This window comes from Callorhinus ursinus, unplaced genomic scaffold, assembly GCF_003265705.2.
Source record: "Callorhinus ursinus isolate GAN/ISIS: 27379988/994484 unplaced genomic scaffold, GSC_fseal_2.0 scaffold18, whole genome shotgun sequence".
Lineage (NCBI taxonomy): Eukaryota > Metazoa > Chordata > Mammalia > Carnivora > Otariidae > Callorhinus > Callorhinus ursinus.
The window spans coordinates 19,394,929-19,417,674 of record NW_027397080.1 but is presented as its reverse complement, the minus strand read 5'-3'; the positions used below and the strand labels follow the sequence as shown (position 1 = coordinate 19,417,674).

The window sequence follows — 22,746 nt, the reverse complement described above, 5'->3', positions numbered from 1 at the left end:
AGTGATTGCGTGCAAGAATCTGCCCCATTGTTAGAAAACTTTTATTTTAAATACTTCGTAAAGCGCTTTCAGAGCAGTATAAATTAGTGCCTGTCTCGGGACCCTTGCTCCCCCATTCACTTCTGGTGGTCCTGATGGGTTCCTGGACGCTGCTGCAGAGAGGAGTTAGGGATCTCCCCCCCCCCCCCCAACTCCTGGTCAGTGGAGCCCTTGGCTTCATGCCTGGTGGGCTGAGAAGGCCCAGCCTGGGTTTGAGGTAGGGGAGGCTGAGGCCCCTGGGTTCCCCCCAGAGGCTGGAGAGCAGCCAGTTTCTCTCTCCTTTTCTGGTGTGTGGTAGGGGAGCGTCTCAGGCCTGCGCACCAAAGCCTGAAGGATTCTGCTTCTGCCAGCGCCACAGATCTTCACCTGTGATGGGGGGAGGGGTGGAGTGAGGGTCCACATCGGAACGCAGGACCGCCACCCTCTCGGGCAGCCCTGGGTGGGCGTGCTCAGACCCAGGCAGCCCCCACCCAGCCCAACTCCCTCTCGGGTCAAGCCAGCACCCAAGGTCAGGGATGGGGGCGGAAACTCACACATCCTGTCCAGCCCTAAGGCTGCTGTCCAGCCCAGCTCCTTGAGGGCCAGGCTGGGGTTGGCATAACAGGCAGCCACATCGCCTTCCCGCCGTGCCACCACCTTGTATGGGATCTGCAAGAGACGAAGCGGCTGTAGCTTAGCTGAGCCGGCCCTGGCCTCGCCCAGCCAGCTGCTGACCAGGCTCAGAAACGCAGGTGTAGGCACCCAGCACTCAGGCAGGCAGGCAGAGGAGCTGGGCAGTGCTGGGACGCCCATCAGGGAGGCTAGTGGGAGGGGCCCAGGTCGTCTCGAAAGTCAGGGCAAGGCGGGGGGTGTCGACGTGGGGCTGGGGTACAGCCGGCCTACCTTCTGCCCAGAAGCCTTCTCCATGGCCTGGACCATCTGTAGAACCGAATAGCCTGTACCCGTGCCCAGGTTGTAGATCTGCCCAGGAGAGGAGAACGGGTGGTGGAGCGGGTTGGACTAACTACCCCCTCTGGACCCCCATCTCCCTCGCCAGCCTCGCTTCTCCCCTCTCCCCCTACCCGGCAGCCACACTGCTCCTTCAGCTTCCTCAAGGCTGCGATGTGGCCCTTGGCCAGATCCACGACGTGGATGTAATCCCGGACACCTGCGGAGGAGGCGGGGGTGGGTGTTCGGTACCGTGTCTGTGGGACCGCTCTCTCCCCCCGGTCCTCGGCTCACCTGTGCCGTCCTCCGTGTCATAGTCGTTGCCAAAGACATTCAGTACCTCCCGTCGCCCGATGGCCACCTGGGGTGGAGGTCAGGTCAGCTCTTCCCAGGCCCTCGGCACCAGCTGTGACCTGACCTTCCCCTTCCCCCTTACCTGGGAGACGTAGGGCATGAGGTTGTTGGGGGTGCCCTGGGGGTCCTCGCCGATGCAGCCCGAGGCATGGGCGCCTGTGGGGTTGAAATACCGCAGCAGCACCGCATTCCAGGCCTGCGGGACCAGGTCAGCTGGGCGGGGGGCAGAACCCAGAGCTCTTTACCTGCACCCCCCCGCCCCCCGCCTGGAAGGTCCCCCCACCCGGGGCTGTGATGTGGGGCAGGTCACTGCCACTTCCAGAGTCCTCCCTTCCTCCTGGGTGGGCGGTGCCTGGGATTCCACCCTCAGGTTCATAGGAGGCCTTGAGTCCATGAGTGGGACCAGGGCTGGGTCGGGGGGGGCGGCTCACCTTGTCTGCCTGGCACAGGTCCCGGATCATTTCCTCGATGAAGAACTTGGACTTGCCGTAGGGGTTGGTACAGCCACCTGTGGGGTGGGCCTCATCCAGGGGCAGGTACTGTGGGTTCCCGTACACAGTGGCTGAGCTGCTGAACACCAGGTTCTTCACCCCGTGGGCCCTCATGATCTGGCCACGGAGGGGAGGCGTCAGTGGCCTCTGCCTCCCACGGTATTCCCACCCCCTTCCTCCTTCACTGGTGAGAGGGGCTGAGGTTCGGGCGCTCCTGTTTACAGATGGGGGGACCGAGGCAGAGAGGTAGAGAGACGTGTACCGTTTTAGAATGGTACAGCTTGGGCCCCGCCCGCCTCTCCCCTCCAGGCCCCTCAGCCACTGTGTCTGGCATGGCCCGCCTGGCTGGGGTCTCCTGGTGTCTGGGACCTTGCCGCTCAGCTCACCTCCAGCAGCTGGATGCTTCCGGTCAGGTTAACTCTGTAATAATCCAGAGGCTTCTGCACCGACTCTCCCACGGCCTTGAGGCCCGCAAAGTGGATGACTGCTGTGAAGCTGTGCTGCAGGGGCGAAGCCAGGGTCAGAGGTCACTTTAGAGGCCGGGCCCTCGGCGGTGCCCCCGGCCTGCCTGCCCAGCACCTACCTTCTTAAAGAGACGCTGTAGGGCTGCCTGGTCCAAGATGTCCATCTCCTCAAACTCCACAGAGCGGCCTGTCAGCTCCTGAACCCGCTGCAGGCTCTCGGGCATGGAGCCCCTTCCTGGTTGAGCACAGGGAGGCCATCAAAAGAGGACGTGGGTCCTGGGCTCCCAAGAGACGAGACAGACAGACAGACAGACATACACACGTATCCACAGGAGGCGGCGGTGGAACCCCCGGTTTTCCTTCCACCCCCGGCCCCGTGCTCACCCCGGACGGCATTGTGGAAGTTGTCGACGACCACGGGCAGATAGCCGGCCTCCAGCAGCTCCAGCACCGTGTGGCTGCCGATGTAGCCAGCCCCGCCGGTCACCAGCACCTTCTCTGCCATTGTACCTGGCCCAGAACACAGAGCGTCCGGCTCACGTCGGAGGCAGTACTGTGTCCTCGTGAACAGGGTGGTTCTGGAACCAGCCCCGCTCCACGTCTGGAGACCACCTCTTTCTGGCCATAGGCCTTGGAGGTCACTTGTCCTCTCCTGGCCTCACTCGCCATCTCTAGAAGTTGGAGCTTGTAACTGTACAAACGTCATGTGGTAGCGGGAGGGCTGAATGAGGTGACTTGAAAGGCCTGCCACACCGCACGGGTGGGAGACTGATGTGCAGGCACCACAATTTCTAGTCCCAATTTACCTGGGACTGAGAAGAGGAAACCTAAAGCCTCCCAGGTGCCTGGGGACTAAGCAGTCGTGGCCAGCAGGAAACATGGCAGCAGCACCGGGACTCCCAAGAGCCCAGGAAGAGGTTCTGTCTGCTCAAATTCCGGCCTTCCCAATCCCTCTGCTATCACTGGGTGTAAACTGGCCAGTGATTAATACCTCCTGCTCTGGGTAGCTCCCCTGACTCCCTCTCCCTCAGTCAGCTGGGACGAAGCAGGAAATAAACCAAACGGCCCCAGGGTGGGGTGCTTTGCCAGGCAGGCTGAGCCCAGCGCTGGAGCTGCAGCACCAAGGTCCTGGAGTGGGCCCCACCCCACCCCAGGTCAATCAGGCTGGCTCAGCCTCTACCGACGCATGCCAGGGCCAGCTGGGTCGCTGCCCAACTTTAGGCGGCGCGGAGCTGGGCGGTGTAGACGTGGCCCTGGTCCCGAATCTACTGCCAGGTGTGCACCTCCGCCCTGAACAAACTGCGGGTAGAGTTGGGGAGGGGGGAGGAGGCTCCAGACACTCAGGTCTTTCATTCGGTGCGGCCTGGCCCGCAGCCGCCTTCCTCCTGGCTGCCTCAATCCCCATTCTGGGCTCATCCGCTCCCACCCACTTGACTGAGCGCTTCCTGCGTGCCAGGCTCTGTACCGGCCACTTCTGCATTATTTTCCTGGATTCCCCCAACATCCCGTTGAGCCAAGTGTTATGGCTGGCACTTTACCGAGAAGGATACTAAGGTCAGAGAGGTTAAGTAATTTGCCTGAGGACACACAGCTGTGACAACCCGGCTAGAATCCGGATCTCCAGGCTCACAGCCCGCTAACCTCGCGCCAAGGAGTTCACCCTTCCCCCTCACCACCGCTTCCAGCTGGACTTTGCTCCGGACCCCGAGGCCGCCCCCACCCCCACCTCGCCGTGCGGAAGCCTGAAAAGTGGTCGCGGATGAGCCCCAGGGGGCAGGAAGGCTGGTGAGGCCAGCCTCGCCCCGGACCGACGGGTTTACCTCGGTCGGCTGTCGCCGCCTCGGTTTTCCCAGTCTGCAAAATGGAGGGGAGGAGGAGGTGAGCGGCGGGCTGGGATTTGGGCCGTGGCTCCGAAGGGGCCGAGCTCGGAGTCTCCGGGTCGGGAATGAATGAACCCGGGCCGCCCCAGCCAAGGTGGCGGGGGCTGAGAGCTGCAGGGGCCCGCCCTAGTGGGACTCTACCCAGGACGCTGCCCGGACCCCTGAAGCCCTCCCTCGCTCTCCGCAGACCACCCAGCCCCTCGCGAGCCCGCCAGGCCCCCTCCCACCCATTCGCCTCGCGAACCTGCTCCAGACCGCGCTCCCCGCGCTGCCTCCAGCGGTGCCGCCTCCCGCACCCCGCGTCCGGGTCACTTTAAGAGCCGACGACCCACCTGGTCCCGCCCCCTCCACGCCCCCAAGGAAACGTGTCGCCGAGGAGCGCGCTACGGGGCCCCGGGAGGACCAAAGGCGCTGTGGCATCAAGGTGCCTGCGCGGCGCGGCGCGGCTCGGGGCGGGGGCTGGGAGCCGGGAGGCAGGCGGCGCGCTCGGGAGCTGTCTCTAGGCGGGAGCCGCAGGCCGAGGGCGGAGCGGACGAGCCCGGCTCCGCGCTCCCCGCGGCCTCTCCAGCCTTTCCGTACCCGCCGAGCCCCGCAGGAAATCAGCGACGGCGAGCAGCAGAGGCAGCCGGGGGGCGGCGCTGACCGAAGAAAGCTGGTTCTGGGAGGTCTGGTTTGCAACCCCCCGCCCCCGAGAGCCGGGGAAGCTGAGGCCCAGGGGGAGATCGCGCGGCCGACTGCGCTCAGCCCCCACGCGAACCGCCGGGGATGGTCGGTCGGTCCGCACTCCGCCTACCAGAGTCGGCTAGAAAATGATGTGGTGCTTCTGTTTAAAGGGAAGGTGGGGCAAAGTCATGGCACCCTGAGTGATGAGCCAAAGTGCGTGCCCAGCCCGGAATGCCCTGGGCCCGGAGTCCAGCAAGGACGACTGACGGGCGGACTCCCTGCCCACAGAGCCAGGAGCCGCAGCACCCAGGGTGTTCCGGCCAGGCCTGAGCCGGCCCAAAGCCACTGGTTTCGTCATTAAGAATTCGGGAATCAGGTGGGGAAACGGAGGAGATCCAGAGATGCACAGACTAGTTCCAAGTCTACACGTTCCTCTCAGAATGCCATGCTGTAAAGATGTGTTATTCCCCACCAGGCTCCCCCATTCATACACACACAGCTGCACAACACAATACTGGCACGTGCTGTTATGTGTTAAACCTTTAATTACACAAGCTGTGCTCAAAAGTCAGGTCCAGAGTGCACATTTTCCAAAGACGCTGGAGTCGGCAGGTGGTCACCGAAGACAGCTCCGCCCTCACCCCTTCCAAATGCCCTCGCCAGCTTGGGGAAAAACTCCAGGCCGCTTTGCTCTATGGAGTCAGCGATGGCCCCAGAGCCACAGCAGGTCAGGCTGTGTAGCTAGCTGACGGATTTCATCCAGAGATGGGGCCTGAGCACCAGGGAACTGGGTTCCAAGGGGGACCCCAGGCATTCAACTCCTGGGCCTGTGGGTCCACAGGGCAGGGAGACCCGCAGCCCCCCAGGCCTCTCACTCAGACTAGACTCCGGCAGGGAGGGCCCGAGGCCAAGCAGCTCCTGTCCCTTGCCTGCCTTTTGCAGGAGAGACCTATGTGTGGACCTGCCAGGGAGGTGCCCACTCCTGTTGATTTCATTCCCATTTCCACGTGCCCTTTCCCCAAATCATTCACGTGAGTCCCCATTCCCACTGAGTCCCCCGGAAGGGGTTTACAGTTTACAGGTAGCCTGAGCCACTTTGGAGCTGGTTTTTCTGTTCAGGGCTTGGCAGATAAAGGTCCCAGCTTCCAGGAGCTTCTGGAGGTTCACACCCTTTGAGAAACAAGTTAGAGGATGCACTAGGTCATGACATGCCTGCAACACCCAGGGAGACATCGGACTGGACAAAAAACAGATACTGAGAGAGTAAAGGCGAAGACAGGTTCTCGTTCCTCTTGTGCTGGGGCAGCACCTGCCTGCAAGGCTGCAGACTTCTGCCATCTGGGGTTACCCCGGGGGCTCCCCTTGTATAAGATGCCTCCGACTGTGGAATGGTTTCTACTGCTGCCACCATGGCAGGGATCTCGTCGTTCCTGTTCAGTCTGCATCTCCAGCGCCCAGCACAGGGCCTGGCCTGCAGCAGCCAAAAAGTGCAGACTGAAGTAATAACGACCACCAGGCAGAGTGAGCCGGGAGGGAAACACCAACTGAAAGGGCCACCCCGAAAACCTGTTCGTGGCAGGAGCTCACATGTACTGATGCGTACTGTGTGCTCAGCTCTGGTCTGGGCACTCTTCATTTTCCTACCTAGTGCTCATCACAGCCCCACAAAGGGGTGCTGTTAGCATTCCCGTTTCCTAGGCCCAGGGAGGCGAAGTCGTTTGTCAGGTCACACAGCCTGTGAGTGTCAGGACTAGGTTTTAAACCAAGATCCATCTGGTCCCAAAGCTCAGACGAGATACGGCTTCCAACCCACCACCAAGGGTCCTCACTGACTCTAACAGAACCCTGGGGAGGGCTGTCTCCTCCTGCCCTCATTTTACAGGGAGCAATACAGGCCCAGAGGGAACTGCCTCAGGTCATGGATGCGGCCCTTTCCCTACTCCTTGGCGCCTCCTCTGCTACCTCTTACCTGTCTTCCCTTTCACCAAAAAACTCCTAAACAAAACCATCAGCTTCTATCCTCAGGCTTCAAGGAGAGTTCTAGTCAGTTCGGGGCTGTCGCCAGCAGGGGACAGGTGCGCTTACCGTGTGAATGCCCAAGCCAGACAGCATGTAGACAAGGTCCTCAGTGGCCAAGTTTCCGGATGCCCCCTGTGCATAGGGACAGCCTCCAAGTCCCGCCACGGAAGAGTCCACGACACTCACTCCCATCTGGAAACACGAGGGTGGGGAAACCTGAGTGTCACTGTGGGGCCGGAGCCTACAAAGCCGGGAGGTCCTTACAAACCTCCCAATCAACTGCTGCCTGAAATTCCACTGAGAGTTACTCTTTCCTTTGGCTAAGGATTCTGTCGATGTTTCTCTTTTTAGTTCCTGGAACAGTGTGAATCTTTTTTGTGGACACTGTTTCCTATGCCAGGGGTATCTTCCCTGGTTCCTTTCACACTCAGCTCCTCACTCTGAAAGATCTCCCTAGGCGCTTCCTGGCCACAAACCTAAAGGAAGCACCTCTCACAGTTGAGATTTCAGGCCCCTGTTATTTACTGCTATTCATTTACCCACGTCCCACCACCCCAGCCTAAGGCTGCTCTCACTTCAAGCTGGGCCTCTAACCCCAGGGGGCCTATCCCATTTCCCTGGGGCAGCACCGCCCACTCTCCTAATGACCGGTTCCCTTTCTCTTCTTCCCTCAAACCTCCCACAGACCTTAACCTGGACAGCTGCAACAGAGAAAACAGACCCAGAAAGTTACAGCATCTTGCGGCTTAGAGACCTGAGCCTCTAGGAGATAACTTAAGACCCCCCTCCCCCAAAAAAACCCCCGCAAGAACAAAGATGGCCCAGGATTGCTTTAGCAAACCTAAAGACAACAGGCCAGACTTCAACCAATGTGACAGCAAGGTCAGACACAAGGCGCAGACACAGCCTGTGGTCAGGCACTCAGAACTTTCTAAGGGGTGGCCAGTCCACAAGGAGCAAACCTCAAGGGAAACCCAATCTGAACCCTCAGTTCAGTCTTCGGGGGACAGCAGGTCAGGCTCCCCTGGAGTGACTTCTGCCTGCCGCTCTGAGCCCCCCCTTGCCCGCTCCCTCTGTGCATGCGCAGTCACAGCACCCCCCCCGGGGGGGGTGTGTTCTCCCCAAACGCAGGGCTGCCTAGTCAGCTTCCCGTTCCCTCTTCCAGCTGCTTAACTTCCTCACATCGTCCAGGCCTCATTCAGGTCTCTCCTGGCAAATCCTCTTGGACCTCCCCAGCTGGGATGGAGGCCTTCCTCAGCCACGTGCTTCCTCCCTGCAGGTGACCTGTCATAACGCACGGGGACTACCACAAAACTCCCTTGACTATCCCCCTCACACACCCTTACAGGCCAGGGTCACGTGTCCGTGTCCTCTGTGGCCGCCCCAGGGCCTGGCACACAGGTATCTGTGAATCCTCGCTGAAAGAAGGAGGGTACCTAGCTGCCCTGCCACTATGTCCTTTCGGAGAATGGACACGTGCCTTTCTCCTTGGACCTGCCCTGATTACCTGCAGGGCCATCAAGGTGTTGGCCAGGGCCTGGCCGTAGGTGTCATGGCAGTGGACAGCCAGGGCCGCCACAGGCACCTCGTGCATGACAGCCGACAGCATGTCCTTCATGATCCCAGGGGTGCCCACACCGATGGTGTCCCCCAGGGAGATCTCGTAGCAGCCCATCGAGTACATCTTCTTGGTGACCTGGGGAAGCAAGCAAGCAAGCACTTGGAGGACACCAGGTTCCTCAAGCCAGGGGCGCAACACCTCAGAAGCAGGGGTCCCGGGCCTGTGTCGAACATCTCCCTGTGGAAATACTATGTTCCTGTCCGATCATCGGCTCCTTACAACTTTCTGAGTGGGAATGATGATCCCCACTCTACTCACCAGGAAGCGGAGACGTACGGGAACAGAGCTGGCCCCTGGAGCAACCCTGGGCTGCAACCCCCGAGCTTTCCTCCCACCCTTTCCTGCCCCTGTGCCCCGACTTCAGGCCTTCGCGTGCCACCTCCACACACCGGGTCAGAGCCAACGACTGGAATCAATAAAACGGATTCCTCTCACGTGACTTTACCCTCAGGAAGATCTACGATCTCGTGGGTCTGAGGGGCTAGTCATGTATTTTTAATAGAAGTACCTAACTGTTTCAACTTTTAGAAGCTCATCTGCAAATCCCTAAAGTCACTGAGAAGCCAGGGCAGCGTGTGCCCCCCCCTTGAGGAGATGCTGCCCCACACCGCGCTGCCAGAGAAGGTGGGCGTGTGACAGGGCCAGGGACGCAGGTGACACTCTCAGAGGCCTGCCAGGCAGATGGACCGGCGAGCCCCCCACTGCCCAGGCGGGAGACTGAGGACAGCCGGTGGGGGCAGACGCTGCAGCGAAGGAGCGGGCTCTGGAGTGACACACGTTGGGTCACCATCCCAGTTCGGCCACTCCCTGGCTGGGGGGCACTGGCAGAGGGCTGATCCTTTTGGAGCTTCCATTTCTCCTTCCGAGAAGCAGTGTGGGACTTGGCGGGGCGGCAGTGAGGACTGGAGGCTGCGGGACGGGCGGCTGGGACGAGCACCACCGCCACTGTCAGTAAGCAGCGTGCTCTCCTTGGGGCTCCCGGCTGGGCAGGAAGAGCAGGGGGTTGCAGGTAAACAGAGTGGGGACTGAGACCTAGTGTCCCCATTTGCAACCTGTGTGGCAAATTATTTAGTCTGTTTCCTCGCTTGAGAAACGGACTAAGAATAAGAACACCAAATCTGCAGGGTGACTTTGACAACTAAGTGGCATAAGCTCTTGGGTTGCTCAGACTCTGTTCCCACACTGTGCTCTCCTTGGTGCGGACTTGGTTCCTGTTCGGAGGACACCAAGGGCGTGGTGGCCTCTCCAACCACGGCAAGGAACTGCGGGGAGCCTGGGTGGGGAGCCCCTCCACAGATCCCCTCAACTATCACCTGTCCACTGACCAGACTGCATACTGAGTCAGAGGCTTCCAGGCTGGGGCAGAGGGTCGGGCTTCACGCGCGCTAGGAGGTGGGCCTCCAGGAGCAAGGGCTGGGAGCTGTGTGAACGAGTGACATCGGTGACCCGCCAGGAAAGGGTGGTGAGGGGAACCTCAGGGGCAGGCAAGGCAGACAACCCTCAGAAAACCCCCGGCCCGATACACACACACCTCAGCTACTTTAGCCGGGGAGATCTTCCCTTCATAGGGACATCCAAGCACACAGGAGACATACCTGTGGGAGGACAGGGGAGGGATGGTGTCAGTGCCCCCAGCCTCCCAGGCCAGCAGGGCTGACGCAGGGCAGAAGTCTGACAGCCATCCCTGAAGCGGGACAAGGTCAAAGGCCTGGGGAAAGGCAGATCCGATACCGCAGGGCCAGAACGGAGTGAGTGCCGCGTGGCACCAGGAGGGGGCAGTGGCGAGCCAGAGCAGGGAAGCGGGGGCTGCCCGGGCCTGAGGGGAGAAGCCGGAGAGGGCAAAGTGAGCAGGCTCCTGAGCCGTGGGGCGTGAGATAGAGCAGAACACCTGCCGCAGGCAGCTGGGGCCCCTTCTCCCGGGGGGGCGGGGGGACGGCAAGGACACATGAAACCCAAGCAGGAACAGAAGGGCTGGGCCGGCCTGCGGGCCAAGGATCAGCTGCTCCGGTGAGCTGCCCAAGGATTCGGACACTCATTTATTCTACGGACACTGACGGAGTCGCCCACTACGCGCCGGGCGCTGGGTCACGCTGTGAAAAGGCCGACAAGGCGCCTACCCTCACGGAGGCTATTTCCAGTTAGAGACAGAGCCGATAGGCGGGCAAGCGACGGAACGGGTGAGGTGACCTGGGAGTGCTGTGCTGGAGGGGAGAACAGGGGACATGGTGCGAGCGACGGAGGGGAGGCTGACCGAAGCCAGGGTGGCCCAGCAAGACCTCCGAGGCCGTGACACGGGAGCCGGGGGGTGGGGGGCAGGTGGCGGGAGAGCCACTGGGAGAGCCTTCCAGGCAGAGCGCAGAGCAGCGTGGAGCCCCTGAGGTGGTAGAGAGGGTGTGCTCAAGCCTCAGAAGGACGGAGGGCCGGGCCCGGAGCGCCCGCGGCGGCGAGCACGGCACGTGGCCGGACAGGCGGGCGCGGGCCGACCCGGCGACCTGCCAGCTGCGGGGAGTTTGGCTTTGGACATTGGTGGGCTTCTGTTCCCACCTGCCCTCTTGGCGCTAAGGCCCCACTGAGACCTCGAGTCTGGCACACTGTTCCACATGTGACAGGCGTCACAGATGTTGGCTGGGTACATCATTTCAGGCTCAAAGATCTCAAGGCGTTTTCCCAACTTCCTTCTCGCCCTTGTTCTCCAGTCACTGCTCAGCAAAGAGAAGGGAGATGCTGAGGAACGAGCACAGGCTTGGGAGTTGGGCAGACCCCGTGGGCCCCTGCTTCCCCGTGCCCCTCGCATCCCCAGAACCCCAGCGTGCTGGCCCTGCACCGCGGGAGGGAGCCCGCCACGAACTACGGCACGTGGGCTCTGCCCTCACGGGGTGCAGGGTCCGGCGGGGGTGCGAGGCAGGGGAGAAGCTAACATGCAGCTAAGTGCTCTGTCAGAGGATGTCCAGGGGCCATGAGAGCCCGACGAGGGGCACGAACCCCAGCTGGGGGCCAGAGAAAGCTTCCCGGGGAAGCTGGAAGATGAGCAGGAGCTAGCCCGGACAAGTAGGAGGCAGGGCAAGAGAGTTCTGAGTCTATGGAAAGCACCCAGAGGCGAGAGAGAGCGGGAGCAGGGACACAAGGAATGAAGTTCCCGTCGCGCTGGAACGCCGCGAGCTGAGGAGCGGGGCTGGATGGTGAGTGGCAGTGGAAGAGGCTGCAGACAAAGGCGGTGTCTCGGGAGCCGGGGGAGACGCCCAGAGTCGGGGTGTCACTGACAGGTTTTAACCAGGGAGGGAGGTGATCACACGTGCACCTTCAGAAAGAGCATGCTGGCTGCGGTGTGGAAGCAGTGCGACCTCACAGCCGCCTCTTTGGCCTTCCTGAGCCGGGTCTGTCTTCTGGAAGCAGGGAGAGCCCTGCTTGCTGGGTGACCGCGAGGTCACAGTCAGATGACACAGGGACCATGCCCGGAGACCTAGAGGCCGACGGGGGTCCTCAGACACGTACGGAGAGGGGTTCATCTGACACCCACAGACCCCGGGGAGTGTCCTCTCCCTACTGGATTCCTCTGGGGAACTGCCCCCAAAACCGGTTTTGGAGAAAGCACTTGCCAGGATTTCTTGACCACAGCTACTGTGGGAAAGATCTCAAGGTGTGCAGCATGGGCGGTCTGCGCCCAGGATAAGGGGTATGTAGGGGGACGGTGGCTTGAGTCAGAGCCTGGCCCCCCTTCCAGAACGGTACTGAAGAAAAGGCAGACGGCGCCAACGCGCGGTGACTCACCCGCGCACAGGGACACCGGCAGCCCGAGCTGCCCTCAGGATTTCGTCGGACCGGTGTAAACTCTCATCGATGGAGCAGTTGGTGTTCTTCTTGGTGAACAGCTCTGAGGCAGCTCCAAAGACGGTCACCTCCTTGGCTCCAGCAGCAACCTGCCAATAGCCAGGTGAATTCCTTTCAGCCTTTGTCTCTTCAAGGAACACCAGCATGGCAAAAACCCTTGTCTTACCGTGAATTTTATAACACACGACTATCATAGGTTGAACTATGTCCCCCCGAAAAAACACCTGTAGAAGTCCTAATCCCCGGCACCTCAGAATGTGGCCTTATTTGGAAATAGGGTGGGTGTAGAAGTAGTTAGTTAAAATGAGGTCACAGTGGTCCTGACTCCAATAGGACGGGCGTCCTTCTAAGATGGAGGCCATGTGAAGACACACACAAAGGGGAAGGCCAGCGAAGACGGAGGCGGGATGGGAGTGAGGCGTCTACAAGCCAAGGAACGCCAAGGACTGCCAGTCTTCACCGGAAGCTAGGAGAACTGTGTCCTCCCAGCCCTCAGGAGGAACCAACCCTACTACCACCTGGATTTCAGACTTCTCGCCTCCAGAGCTGTGAGAGAATACATTTCTGTTGTTTTAAGCCACCTAGCATTTGGTATTTTCTTATGGCAGCCCTAGGAAATTAACACAGTGAATTCTATCTCCATTAAAGAAACACCACCACCCCTGGCCTTCCCCCAAGGCCCAGCACTGCCGCTGACATCACTGCCCTGGACATCACTTTTTTTTTTTTTTTTTTAAGATTTTATTTATTTATTTGACAGAGAGATAGTGAGAGCAGGAACACAAGCAGGGGGAGTGGGAGAGGGAGAGGGAGAAGCAGGCCTCCTGAGTGGCAAGGAACCCGATGTGCGGCTCGATCCCAGGACCCTGGGATCATGACCTGAGCTGAAGGCAGACACTTAAGGACTGAGCTACCCAGGTGCCCCCTGGACATCACTCTTAAGAACAGCTTTCTGCCTAAATTCAGAGTCAGCATCCCCAATGATGTTCTTGTCCAACACTCTAAGAAAGATGGCAGATACCCGCAACCACCGTGGACAGCACGATCACCTTTCTCTAAAGAGGAAATGGATAATAACAACAAAAGCTAATATGTATTAAACACTTATTTTCTCCCAGGCTCTTGCTAAGTAATGTAGGTGCATTCTATCCTCTGAAATCCTCCCAGCATTAGGTACTATGGACTTACAGTCCTACCTTACAGGCAGAATCTGAGGCTCAGGGGGTTAAATAGCTGGTCAAGGTCAGAGAGCTGGGGGTGGCAGGGCCAGAACTGCCCTGCGTCTGTCTGACAGTGCTCATCATTACTGGAGACAAGCCCCTGAGACAGACAGCCCAGGATAGGGACTAGGGCCCAGTGACGAGACAGGGACCAATGTCATCAATCTCATTTCAGGGGAGCCCACCATCAAGTGAGTCTCTTACCGCTGCCTGGAAGCCTTTGATATTTGGGGTCAGGACTGGGTAGTTGATGCCAGGAAATTTCTGGATGCCCTTCAAGACTTCAGCATTGTCAGCCATCTGGGAGCCAAAGGAGACATTGCCAGGTCACTGCCAAGTCAGGCAGAGAGCTCAGGTAGAGAAAACATTTTTATCACGAAATCTCTGTTGTCCAGAACCCCTGAAGAATGAGTCCCTTTCCAGAGCTATGTCTCCCCAGTGCTTTTACTCTTTGTTTGACCGAGGATGGGCCCGAGGGCTCCTTGGGGCCGGTAAGTCCCCCAATTTCTCTCTACAGCTAATATCGCCAGCTTCACACAAGCAGTAACAACACTACCAGCCATTTACTGAGAACAGACTCTCTGTTCCTTTTTTTTCCCTTTTTTTAAAAGATTTTATTTTATTTTGACAGAGACAGACCCAGCGAGAGAGGGAACACAAGCAGGGGGAGTGGAAGAGGGAAAAGCAGGCTTCCCGCCGAGCAGGGAACCCGATGCGGGGCTCGATCCCAGGACCCTAGGATCATGACCTGAGCTGAAGGCAGACGCTTAACGACTGAGCCACCCACGTACCCCTGACTCTGGGTTACTTAACGCTCAGCTGAAACAGGATCTTTCTTCCCACTTGAGTATTTCTGTGAAACAGGAGTCATCCGTCTTTCCCTTTTACAAACATAGGTACCACTTTTCTAGACAGGGCTAGAGATTCTAGACTTCCAGAGCCAGAAGAGGCCTGAGAGGTCACTCTCAGCCTGGAGAGGGGAAGACCTCCCAAGGCCCCCGAGCAAGTCAGGGGCAAAGCCAAGACGGAATCCAAGCCTCCTGCCTTCCAGGTGATGGTCTTCTGCTGCTCCATGCTCCCACAAGTCACAAGAGCAAGCCAGAGCTCTGGAGACCTATGTTCCCAGCTTCTACTTACTTCCAGGGCAAATGCAAAACTTCACATCTCTCTCATCTGCAAAACGCTTATTACTGAGGGCCAGGGCTCACCTGGGGAACCCACTTGGGGGACACAAAGCTGGTGGCTTCTATAACGGGAAGTCCTGCTTCAGAAAGCATGTCTATCAGCTTGATTTTCGTAGAAGTAGATACGATATTCTGTGATGGAGAAAGAAACACCAGAAAAGATGGGGTTAGCAACAGTGGGAATAAAATGGTCTGAGACCCAGAGCCTGTTAGTTCAAAGCTTTGCTACAACACGCACTTCACTATCTCAACTTCCAAACACGAGCATGTAATTCATGCCAATAGATGGGGGACGTGTCCAAGTTCTACAGATAGCATTTTGCAGTGGAGGCAGCTTCTCGCCTGAAAAGGAGTTAATATTTACATGGAAACAATATTTTTCTATCATAAAGGCTTTTTCTTAACTGTTTGTGAATTTATGACCCCATCATAAGCAAATTGAGAGCAATGTGCCATGACGTCAAAGGGCAGATGACTAACCCTCTGTCTGCGTCCCTGAGATGGGGCCCCCAAAGTATCACTTTGTCCCCTTTTCTGTCTCCCAACTGGCGCTGGACCTCATCCTCACATGGTCAGCCTGCTGCTTCTCTCTCTCCCTCCCCCACCATGCCTAGTTGCTCACCAGATTCTATGGATCCCTCTTTCCAAATCTACTATTATTCTCCCCTGTATTTTACGGCATGGTCCCACTCTACCAATTCATACCATGCAGGAATCTAAAACAGTCTCCATTGTTTCACTCTCCTGCTCAAAAGCCTTCCATGGCTCCCTGGTACTTACAGGATTAGGTAAAAAAAAAAAAAAATTCTAAGAACTCCAAGTCCTTCTCACCAGGCCCTTTCACGCCAATCCCCTCAATTCCACTGCTTTACCTTTATCCAGCCCATACATAATTTTTGAGAGCCTTCCATGTTCCAGGCACGGTGCTAGGTGCTAGGGATACAGCAGTGAGCAGAACAGACACGATTCTACCCTCACAGAGCTTATCCTTTATTGTTATCAATAAGCTCTCACTATTTCACTTTCCAAAAAAAGAAAGAGCTTTTCCGATTGAAAAAATAATGCTCTATTATTTCAGAAAACATGCCCCAAACAAAGGAAACCACCCTTAAAATCTCCCAGAGGAGATAACACTGGTAACATCCTGATAATGTGACTTTCCAGATCTGTGTAGTCCAATATAGTAGACGTTAGCCATATGTGGTTATTTAAATTTACATTAATTTAAATTATATAAAAACAAAATTTCAGTCCCCCAGTTACACTAGCCACATTTCAAGTGCTCAATAGTCTTGTGTCCAAGACAGCTCACATCTCGAACATTTCCATCCTCACAGAAAGTGCTACCAGACGGCACTGTTCTAGATCCTTTTCTAGGGAGATGTTCCCACAGATATACAAACTTTTTTGTTTTACCTAAAAGTGTAAGATGAAAGAAAATGTCTATTATTTTATAATCTGCTTCAGTCACTTAACATGTTCCTTATTACTACAGCTTCCTAATTCATTTAATGAAGTCATTAAAGTATTTGAGCCAGGGGCGCCTGGGTGGCTCAGTGAGTTGGGCATCTGCCTTCAGCTCAGGACACGATCCCTGGGTCCTGACACTGAGGCCCGCATCGGGCTCCCTGCTCGGCAGAGAGCCTGCTTCTCCCTCTGTCTCTGCCTGCAGCTCTGCCTACTTGTGTTCTCTCTCTCTGTCAAATAAATAAATACAATCTTTAAAAAAAAAAAAAAGTATTTGAGCTAACTTTCTCCACATGGAGCACTGAGGTGGTTTCCAACTGTTTTATTACAGCGAGGTTGTGAGGAACATCTCTAAGGCTAAATCTTTGCATGTGGCCTTCGAGACGTCCTGGGGATAAGTTAAGTCGCCTTACACAGAATTGGGAATTGCCAGATGACAGGCATGCCCTCACCCTCCCTCTCCTCTCCTGCTGCCTTTCCCATCCGCCCTGCCGCAGGGGGTCTTGAGATGGACGGGCGACGCCACACCGGAGGCACCGCCGTCTTAGACTGCTTTACTGTCACCCACGACGGCCTGGCCTTCTCCACTTTGCTCTGCGTTGAGTTGGGGGGAGGGGGCGATCATGTCTTGCTCTGTCCATCCCCGCAGTGCCCACCACAGGCAACGCTTGCTGCTCAAAAACCCTCTTTTGGTTGAATTCCATCTTTACCTTTTCATTTTGTAGTCCGTCTCGGGCACCAACTTCCACAATTTTCACTCGCTTTGGGAAAGTACCCACAGAAGAGGTGCTGACCTTTGGTTTAAAAGAGGAGACAAAAAGTGATGAGAGGAGATTGTCACAATTCTCCAAGGGGACAGATCTAAAAGAACGGATCCACCTTCACTGAGACAGGAAGCAGTATTTCTCACTGTAAACACTCCGTATCTCTCACATTTGGTTTATTTTAGAAGGAAGAACAAAAAGAACTAAAGCATTTCACTGAGGAATGGGCAAGATTCCTGCTCCTCATACCGGCCCATTTCTCACCGCCGGTCTGCCAGCTGAGCATTCAGGTTGTTTCTTACACAAACCTATTTGCACCTCCTAAACTTAGAAGTCCCTAAACAGAACTGTTTAAATTCTAAAGCTCCGTCTGGCTTCATCCTTTCTCAGTAAAAAACAACACATGCATTCTATTGCTTAAGCCAGAAACCTGACTCATCCCCTTACCCCACTCCCCACAGGCTAGTAGGTTCTTATCATTTGGTTCCTGCCGATCTCAGTGAGCTCATGACTTGTTTCTACCATCCCACATCCCCCAGTGAACTCATTACTTGTCCCGACTCCCCCTTTTCCCCCAGTGGGGTCCCTATACTGCAGCCCCAATGGCCTTCCTCTCACAGCAGGGCCTCAAGGCTTACTGTTCCCTCTGCCCAGAATGCTCTTCACCTGGCTCTTCCACATCTGGCTCCTTCTCACCTTTCAGCCAGATGGGCCGCCTCTGACTGCCTTTTGTAAAGCTGCCAATCCCCTGACCCTCATTATTTTCTATCTCAAAACCCTAATTCCTGGGGTTCCTGGGTGGCTCAGTTGGTTAAGTGTCCAACTCTTGATTTTGGCTCAGGTCACGGTCTCAGGGTTGTGAGATTGAGCCCCACACTGGGTTTCACACAGGGCGTGGAGCATGCTTGAGATTCTCTCTCCCTGTGCCTCTGCCCCCGCTTTAAAACAAACAAACAGGGGCGCCTGGGTGGCTCAGTCGTTAAGTGTCTGCTTTCGGCTCAGGTCATGATCCCAGGGTCCTGGGATCGAGCTCCGCATCAGCTCCCTGCTCCGTGGGAAGTCTGCTTCTCCCTCTTTTGCTGTCTGTCAAATAAATAAATAAAATCTTCTAAAAAAAAAAATAAAACTCTATGGGGTGACTGGGTGGCTTAGTCGTTAAGCGTCTGCCTTCGGCTCAGGTCACGATCCCAGGGTCCTGGGATCGAGCCCCACATCGGGCTCCCTGCTCTGCGGGAAGCCTGCCTCTCCCTCTTCTACTCCCCCTGCTTGTGTTCCCTCTGTCTCTGTGTCTCTCTCTGTCAAGTAAATAAATGAAATCTTTAAAAATAAATAAATAAATAAATAAAATAAAAAATAAGTAAAAAAATAAAACTCTAATTCCTTCAGAGCCCTGACAATAATGCCTACTCAGTTTCCTTCAGGAGAATATAAGCTCTACAAGACTTTGTCTCCACCTCTGCTCCATCCCTCATGTGTGGCCCTGCGCTTGGCACAAAGCAGGCATGCATTAAAAAGTCACTGAAACAACAAATAAATGCATGAAGGGCATAGCCACCCCGGGGAGAGGGCAATTCCTAGGTAAAGGAGAGGAGTAGTTAGCCTTGGACTTTGTGGGGTTTGGGGGATGGAGGAGGACTTGTTCTGTTACAGTCATAGGCTGGGTGATGACAAGGAGTGGGTCTGGGGAGAGAGGACACCAACAGCTGAAGACAGTATAAAAAGGCTTTGAATTTCCTCCATTTAAAGTCTGCCCCAAATCTTCCCCTCCTTACCACCAAGCAGTATGAGGTTTCTTTTCCCTCTTTCCTCTGTTCTTAATACTGTAACTCTTCAAAATAACTTCGTTTTACCAGATTTCATCTGGATAAACATACTGCAATGGGGAAAGGGGAGAAGTGCACTGGGTAATCTGCTAAGGATCCCAAACTCCTGAAACCCTTAAGGAAGGTAACATTCCCTGCTATGAATCAGCTGGAACTTGAACAACTCACCTGAACTGGCCTTGCTTTTGGTCAGCAAAACTTCCTAGAGACTAAGGTGATGAGCCACTGAATTTCATGAAGTCAACAAGCTAGGTTAGAAGGTCCCTGCAAGGGGGCACCTGGATGGCTCAGTCAGTAAAGCATCCGACTCTTGGGCACCTGGGTGGCTCAGTTGGTTATGCGACTGCCTTCGGCTCAGGTCATGATCCTGGAGTCCCGGGATCGAGTCCCACATCGGGCTCCCCGCTCAGTGGGAAGTCTGCTTCTCCCTCTGACCCTCTTCCCTCTCGTGCTCTCTATCTCTCATTCTCTTTCTCTCTCTCAAATAAATAAATAAAATCTTTAAAAAAAAAAAAAACATCCGACTCTTGATCTCAGGGTTGTGAGTTCAAGCCCGCGTTGGGCACGGAGTCTACTTTAAAAAAAAAAAAAGAAGAAGAAGAAGGTCCCTGCAAGTTGAATGTCACTACAACAGGGATGTTCAGCTTATGCTGGTACATTGCCCTAAGTCGATCCCACTGGAATGTAAGCTGCATGAGGCAGCGACTTTGTTTTATCCGTTCCTGTAATTCCAAGGCCCTGGGACATAACAGGGCCTTGTTGAAAGCATGCAAGACCTGCTTCCAGGTTCCTTCTACTAGAACAGAACAAACTTAATTCCACGTCCCTCCCCATAACAACTCTTCACATAATAATAAAACAGTAGATCACATTTATTAAGCACTTACTATCTGCCAGGCACTCATAAGAGCCTTTCACATATTAACCCTATCATCCTCTCAACCTTATTAGGTAGGAACTATTACAATCTCTATTTTACTGTGAAAAATAAGAAGCCCAGAGATCAAGTAGCTTTCCCAAGGTCGCATAGTTAGCTTGTCATGAGTCATTATCTGAACCTGGCAGCGTTGATCTACAGCGCTCCCTCCTAAACCCTGGGCCACGTTGCCCCTTTGCCACTTTTCTGTCGTCCCACCTGCCAAATTTTCTCTTGTCTTGGTTAACACCCTGTTGGTTCCCTCTGCCCAGCTCTGCTCAGAGATGATCTCTAACCACAGAAGTCCTGGGCCAAGCCTCCTGAGCTATGGCATACCTATACCAACAGCTAATAGCAACTAAAGCCCAGTGCTAACTTCAGGATCAGTACCTCATTTAGTAGCTACATGGCAGGGACTATCATTATCTCAACTCCATACAGGAAGAAACAGCCTCAGAAAGATTCTCCAAAATCACATAGCTACCAAGTGAAGAAGTCTGGCCTTTAACCATCTGTTTCTGATACCAAGCCTCTGCTAGTAACCCCATGGAGAGCCTATGACCACCACCTCATTAACACTAGGAATTTTTTCAAAGCACATTAATACCCACCATCTCACGTAGTTTTCCAAGCCGGAAGTACCATCTTTATTTTACACATTAGTAATTGGTAGGGCTGGATGGCCTAGTAGACATTAAAGTGGCTTTCTGAGGGGTACACTTGCCAAGATAGTGTAATTTCCCCACTACACACTTATAACCGCTTCTAAACTTAAAACAAAAATAACACACCTGATTTATCACTTACTATGAGCTAAAACAATGTCAAATGCTTTACCTCCGTTTCCCTTAACCTCCAAAGAACTCTGAGGTAATGTTTACCCATGTTATAGATGAGAAAACTGAGGTTTAGAGAGCAAATAATTGTCATTCGACCTAGAAAGTGGCAGAACCACTGGGGCACCACAGCTTCAGCTTTAACCAAAACAATTTCTTCAACCCCTCATTCAACTCGGTCTCCTACGCTTTCCCTCCACTCCAGCAGGGGAGGGGGAAACATCAGGATCGAACATGACCAAAGTACAATCCCAAGGGAATCAAATCACACATGGTTCTACGCAACCCCGGTCCTACTTGGCACACTAGGATAGCTCTCCAAGCGTCCCCAAACGCAACAAGAGCTGGAAATGCAGGCAGAGGGAGGGGGAGGACCTTGCTTTTCCCCTCGGAAACTGGAAGATTATTCGTGATTTTCACTACTGAGGAGCTTGCAGAGCTTGGAAGCTCAGAGGGAGAAGGTGCCAGGGTCGCCGGGAAGAGCCTTGGACGTAATCAGGACACCTGGGATGGCGCCCCAGGTCTCCAAGACCCGGGCAAGTCGTTCCCCATCTACGAGCCTCAGTTTCTCCATGCCCCTCAAGGGATTTGGGCGGGACAAAGTACATCTGAGACTCCAAAGCCCTCCCGATAGTGGCCTGAGCAGCTGTCCGGCTTCGCCTCTCATAGAGCTGCCGCCACGGGCCAAGGCCCCGACCCCGACTGTCACGGTGCCTGCAGGGCCACCCCTCGGCGGGCCGGGGCACTTACAGCCCGGAGAGACGCCAAGCCCACCAGTCTCCGCGGCAGCACCTTCCTCATTGTCGCCATCTTCGCCCAGCTTGCCCCGCGGCCCCCAGCTGAGTCCCACGTGACCGCCGACGGCCAGGTGGGCGTGCCCCCGCCTTTGGGGCGGGGCTTCTGGAGCGACGTGATGACGCCCTACGCGGGCTCTCTTTCCAGCTTCTAGGTTTTTGTTCCTTCTGGCCAGTTCTTCCTTACCCGTTATGTTTTTCTCTGAGTGCTTTCTACTTGCCATGGAAAAGTGAGGCTAGGATAATGAAAATGAACAGAAAATAATCAAGGGGTTTAGAGTTTGGGAGCTCTTGGAAGACATTAATAATCACACAAATAGTTGTATAATTACTACCTTTCGCAATAAAAGACGAAGCATTACTATTTGCCATGCGCTGTTCTGAGTTCTTCGCCCGTGTTAACTCTTCCATCACGATCTCCAGGATTCAAATACAGGCAGTCGACGGGAGGGAGAGAAAGAGCGCGCGCGCTAGTGAGCGAGAGCATCCTTTGATTTCATACCTTTAAAATGGGTAAGATTTATCCAGGTGAAGAGGACACAAGAAAAGTTTTCCAGAGCGTAACATATGCGAAGACTCTGAGGCAAAGAAATTGAATGCTTAGAGCAGTGTTTTTCAAAATGCATGTTGTACCCCATTAATTGGTCATAACATTAATCTAGTGGGTGCCAACTTTAAAAAAAAAAAAAAGCAAGCACTGGAGTGTATTGCATAAGTAATAAAGCTAAGTATTGCTTTGCAAATCTTATTTTTATATATGTCAACCAGGTTGCAATGTAAAATAAATTTCTTACTGTAGGCTGCAATTAGAAATGTTTGGGAAAAAATTGTTTTAGAAAGATGGAAAGAAGGCCAGAATGACTGCGGAGCTGCGAGGGAGTAGGGACAGACTTCCTACTAAGATGGGAGAGATTGACAGGGACCATATCACCCACTTTGGAGAACACATAGCAATGCATTTGATGGGTTTTAAGCAAAAAGAGATGATCAATTTTGCATTTCGTCAATAGTCACTGTGGCTACTGGGTGGGTGGATATCCAAATGGTAGGTGTACTGACTGGCCTTCTCAGGGGAGGCAGAGAGGGCGCTGTCTGTCCCTGCCTTCAGGGGCCTCAGATTTTAGGTAGGGAGAGCACAAGACCTGGTAAATGTTCTGTTATGCTTCTGCAGCATCAAAAATTTCCTCCATCATAACAGAGCAGTACTCACAGATTTCTCAAACCTGTAGCTAGAGGACTGAACATGACCCAAAACTATTAGCATGACATTTAAAAATATTTATTATTTTTTAAATAAAAAATATTTATTATTATTTAAAAATATTTATGTAAAGGGGCGCCTGGGTGGCTCAGTCGTTAAGCAACTGCCTTCGGCTCAGGTCATGGTCCCAGGGTCCTAGGATCGAGTCCCACATCGGGCTCCCCGCTCCATGGGAAGCCTGCTTCTCCCTCTCCC

The 22,746-nt window shown here is 54.9% G+C and overlaps 2 protein-coding genes across 3 annotated transcripts; both read right to left on the bottom strand.

Annotated features, from left to right (window-relative positions):
• Positions 1–25: 25 nt before the first annotated feature.
• On the bottom strand, positions 26–7,025 carry GALE (UDP-galactose-4-epimerase). Of its 2 annotated transcripts, none has more exons than XM_025856811.2 (11): positions 6,904–7,025; positions 2,660–2,785; positions 2,395–2,510; positions 2,198–2,311; positions 1,752–1,928; positions 1,403–1,516; positions 1,261–1,327; positions 1,101–1,186; positions 922–999; positions 573–687; positions 26–405 (listed from the first exon to the last, which is right to left on the bottom strand). In XM_025856811.2, exons 2-11 carry the CDS (start codon positions 2,778–2,780, stop codon positions 347–349), a joined length of 1,047 nt encoding a protein of 348 aa, XP_025712596.1. In that variant the 5' UTR covers positions 2,781–2,785; positions 6,904–7,025; the 3' UTR covers positions 26–346. The 2 variants fall into 2 exon arrangements, with proteins under 2 accessions (XP_025712596.1, XP_025712594.1); XM_025856809.2 differs by lacking the exon at positions 6,904–7,025 and adding an exon at positions 4,400–4,538.
• Positions 5,346–21,368, bottom strand: HMGCL (3-hydroxy-3-methylglutaryl-CoA lyase). The gene is made up of 9 exons (XM_025856812.2): positions 21,247–21,368; positions 16,868–16,951; positions 14,715–14,822; positions 13,711–13,806; positions 12,227–12,375; positions 9,990–10,053; positions 8,345–8,533; positions 6,904–7,029; positions 5,346–5,988 (listed from the first exon to the last, which is right to left on the bottom strand). Exons 1-9 carry the CDS (start codon positions 21,304–21,306, stop codon positions 5,887–5,889), a joined length of 978 nt encoding a protein of 325 aa, XP_025712597.1. The 5' UTR covers positions 21,307–21,368; the 3' UTR covers positions 5,346–5,886.
• Between the last annotated feature and the right edge of the window lie 1,378 nt (positions 21,369–22,746).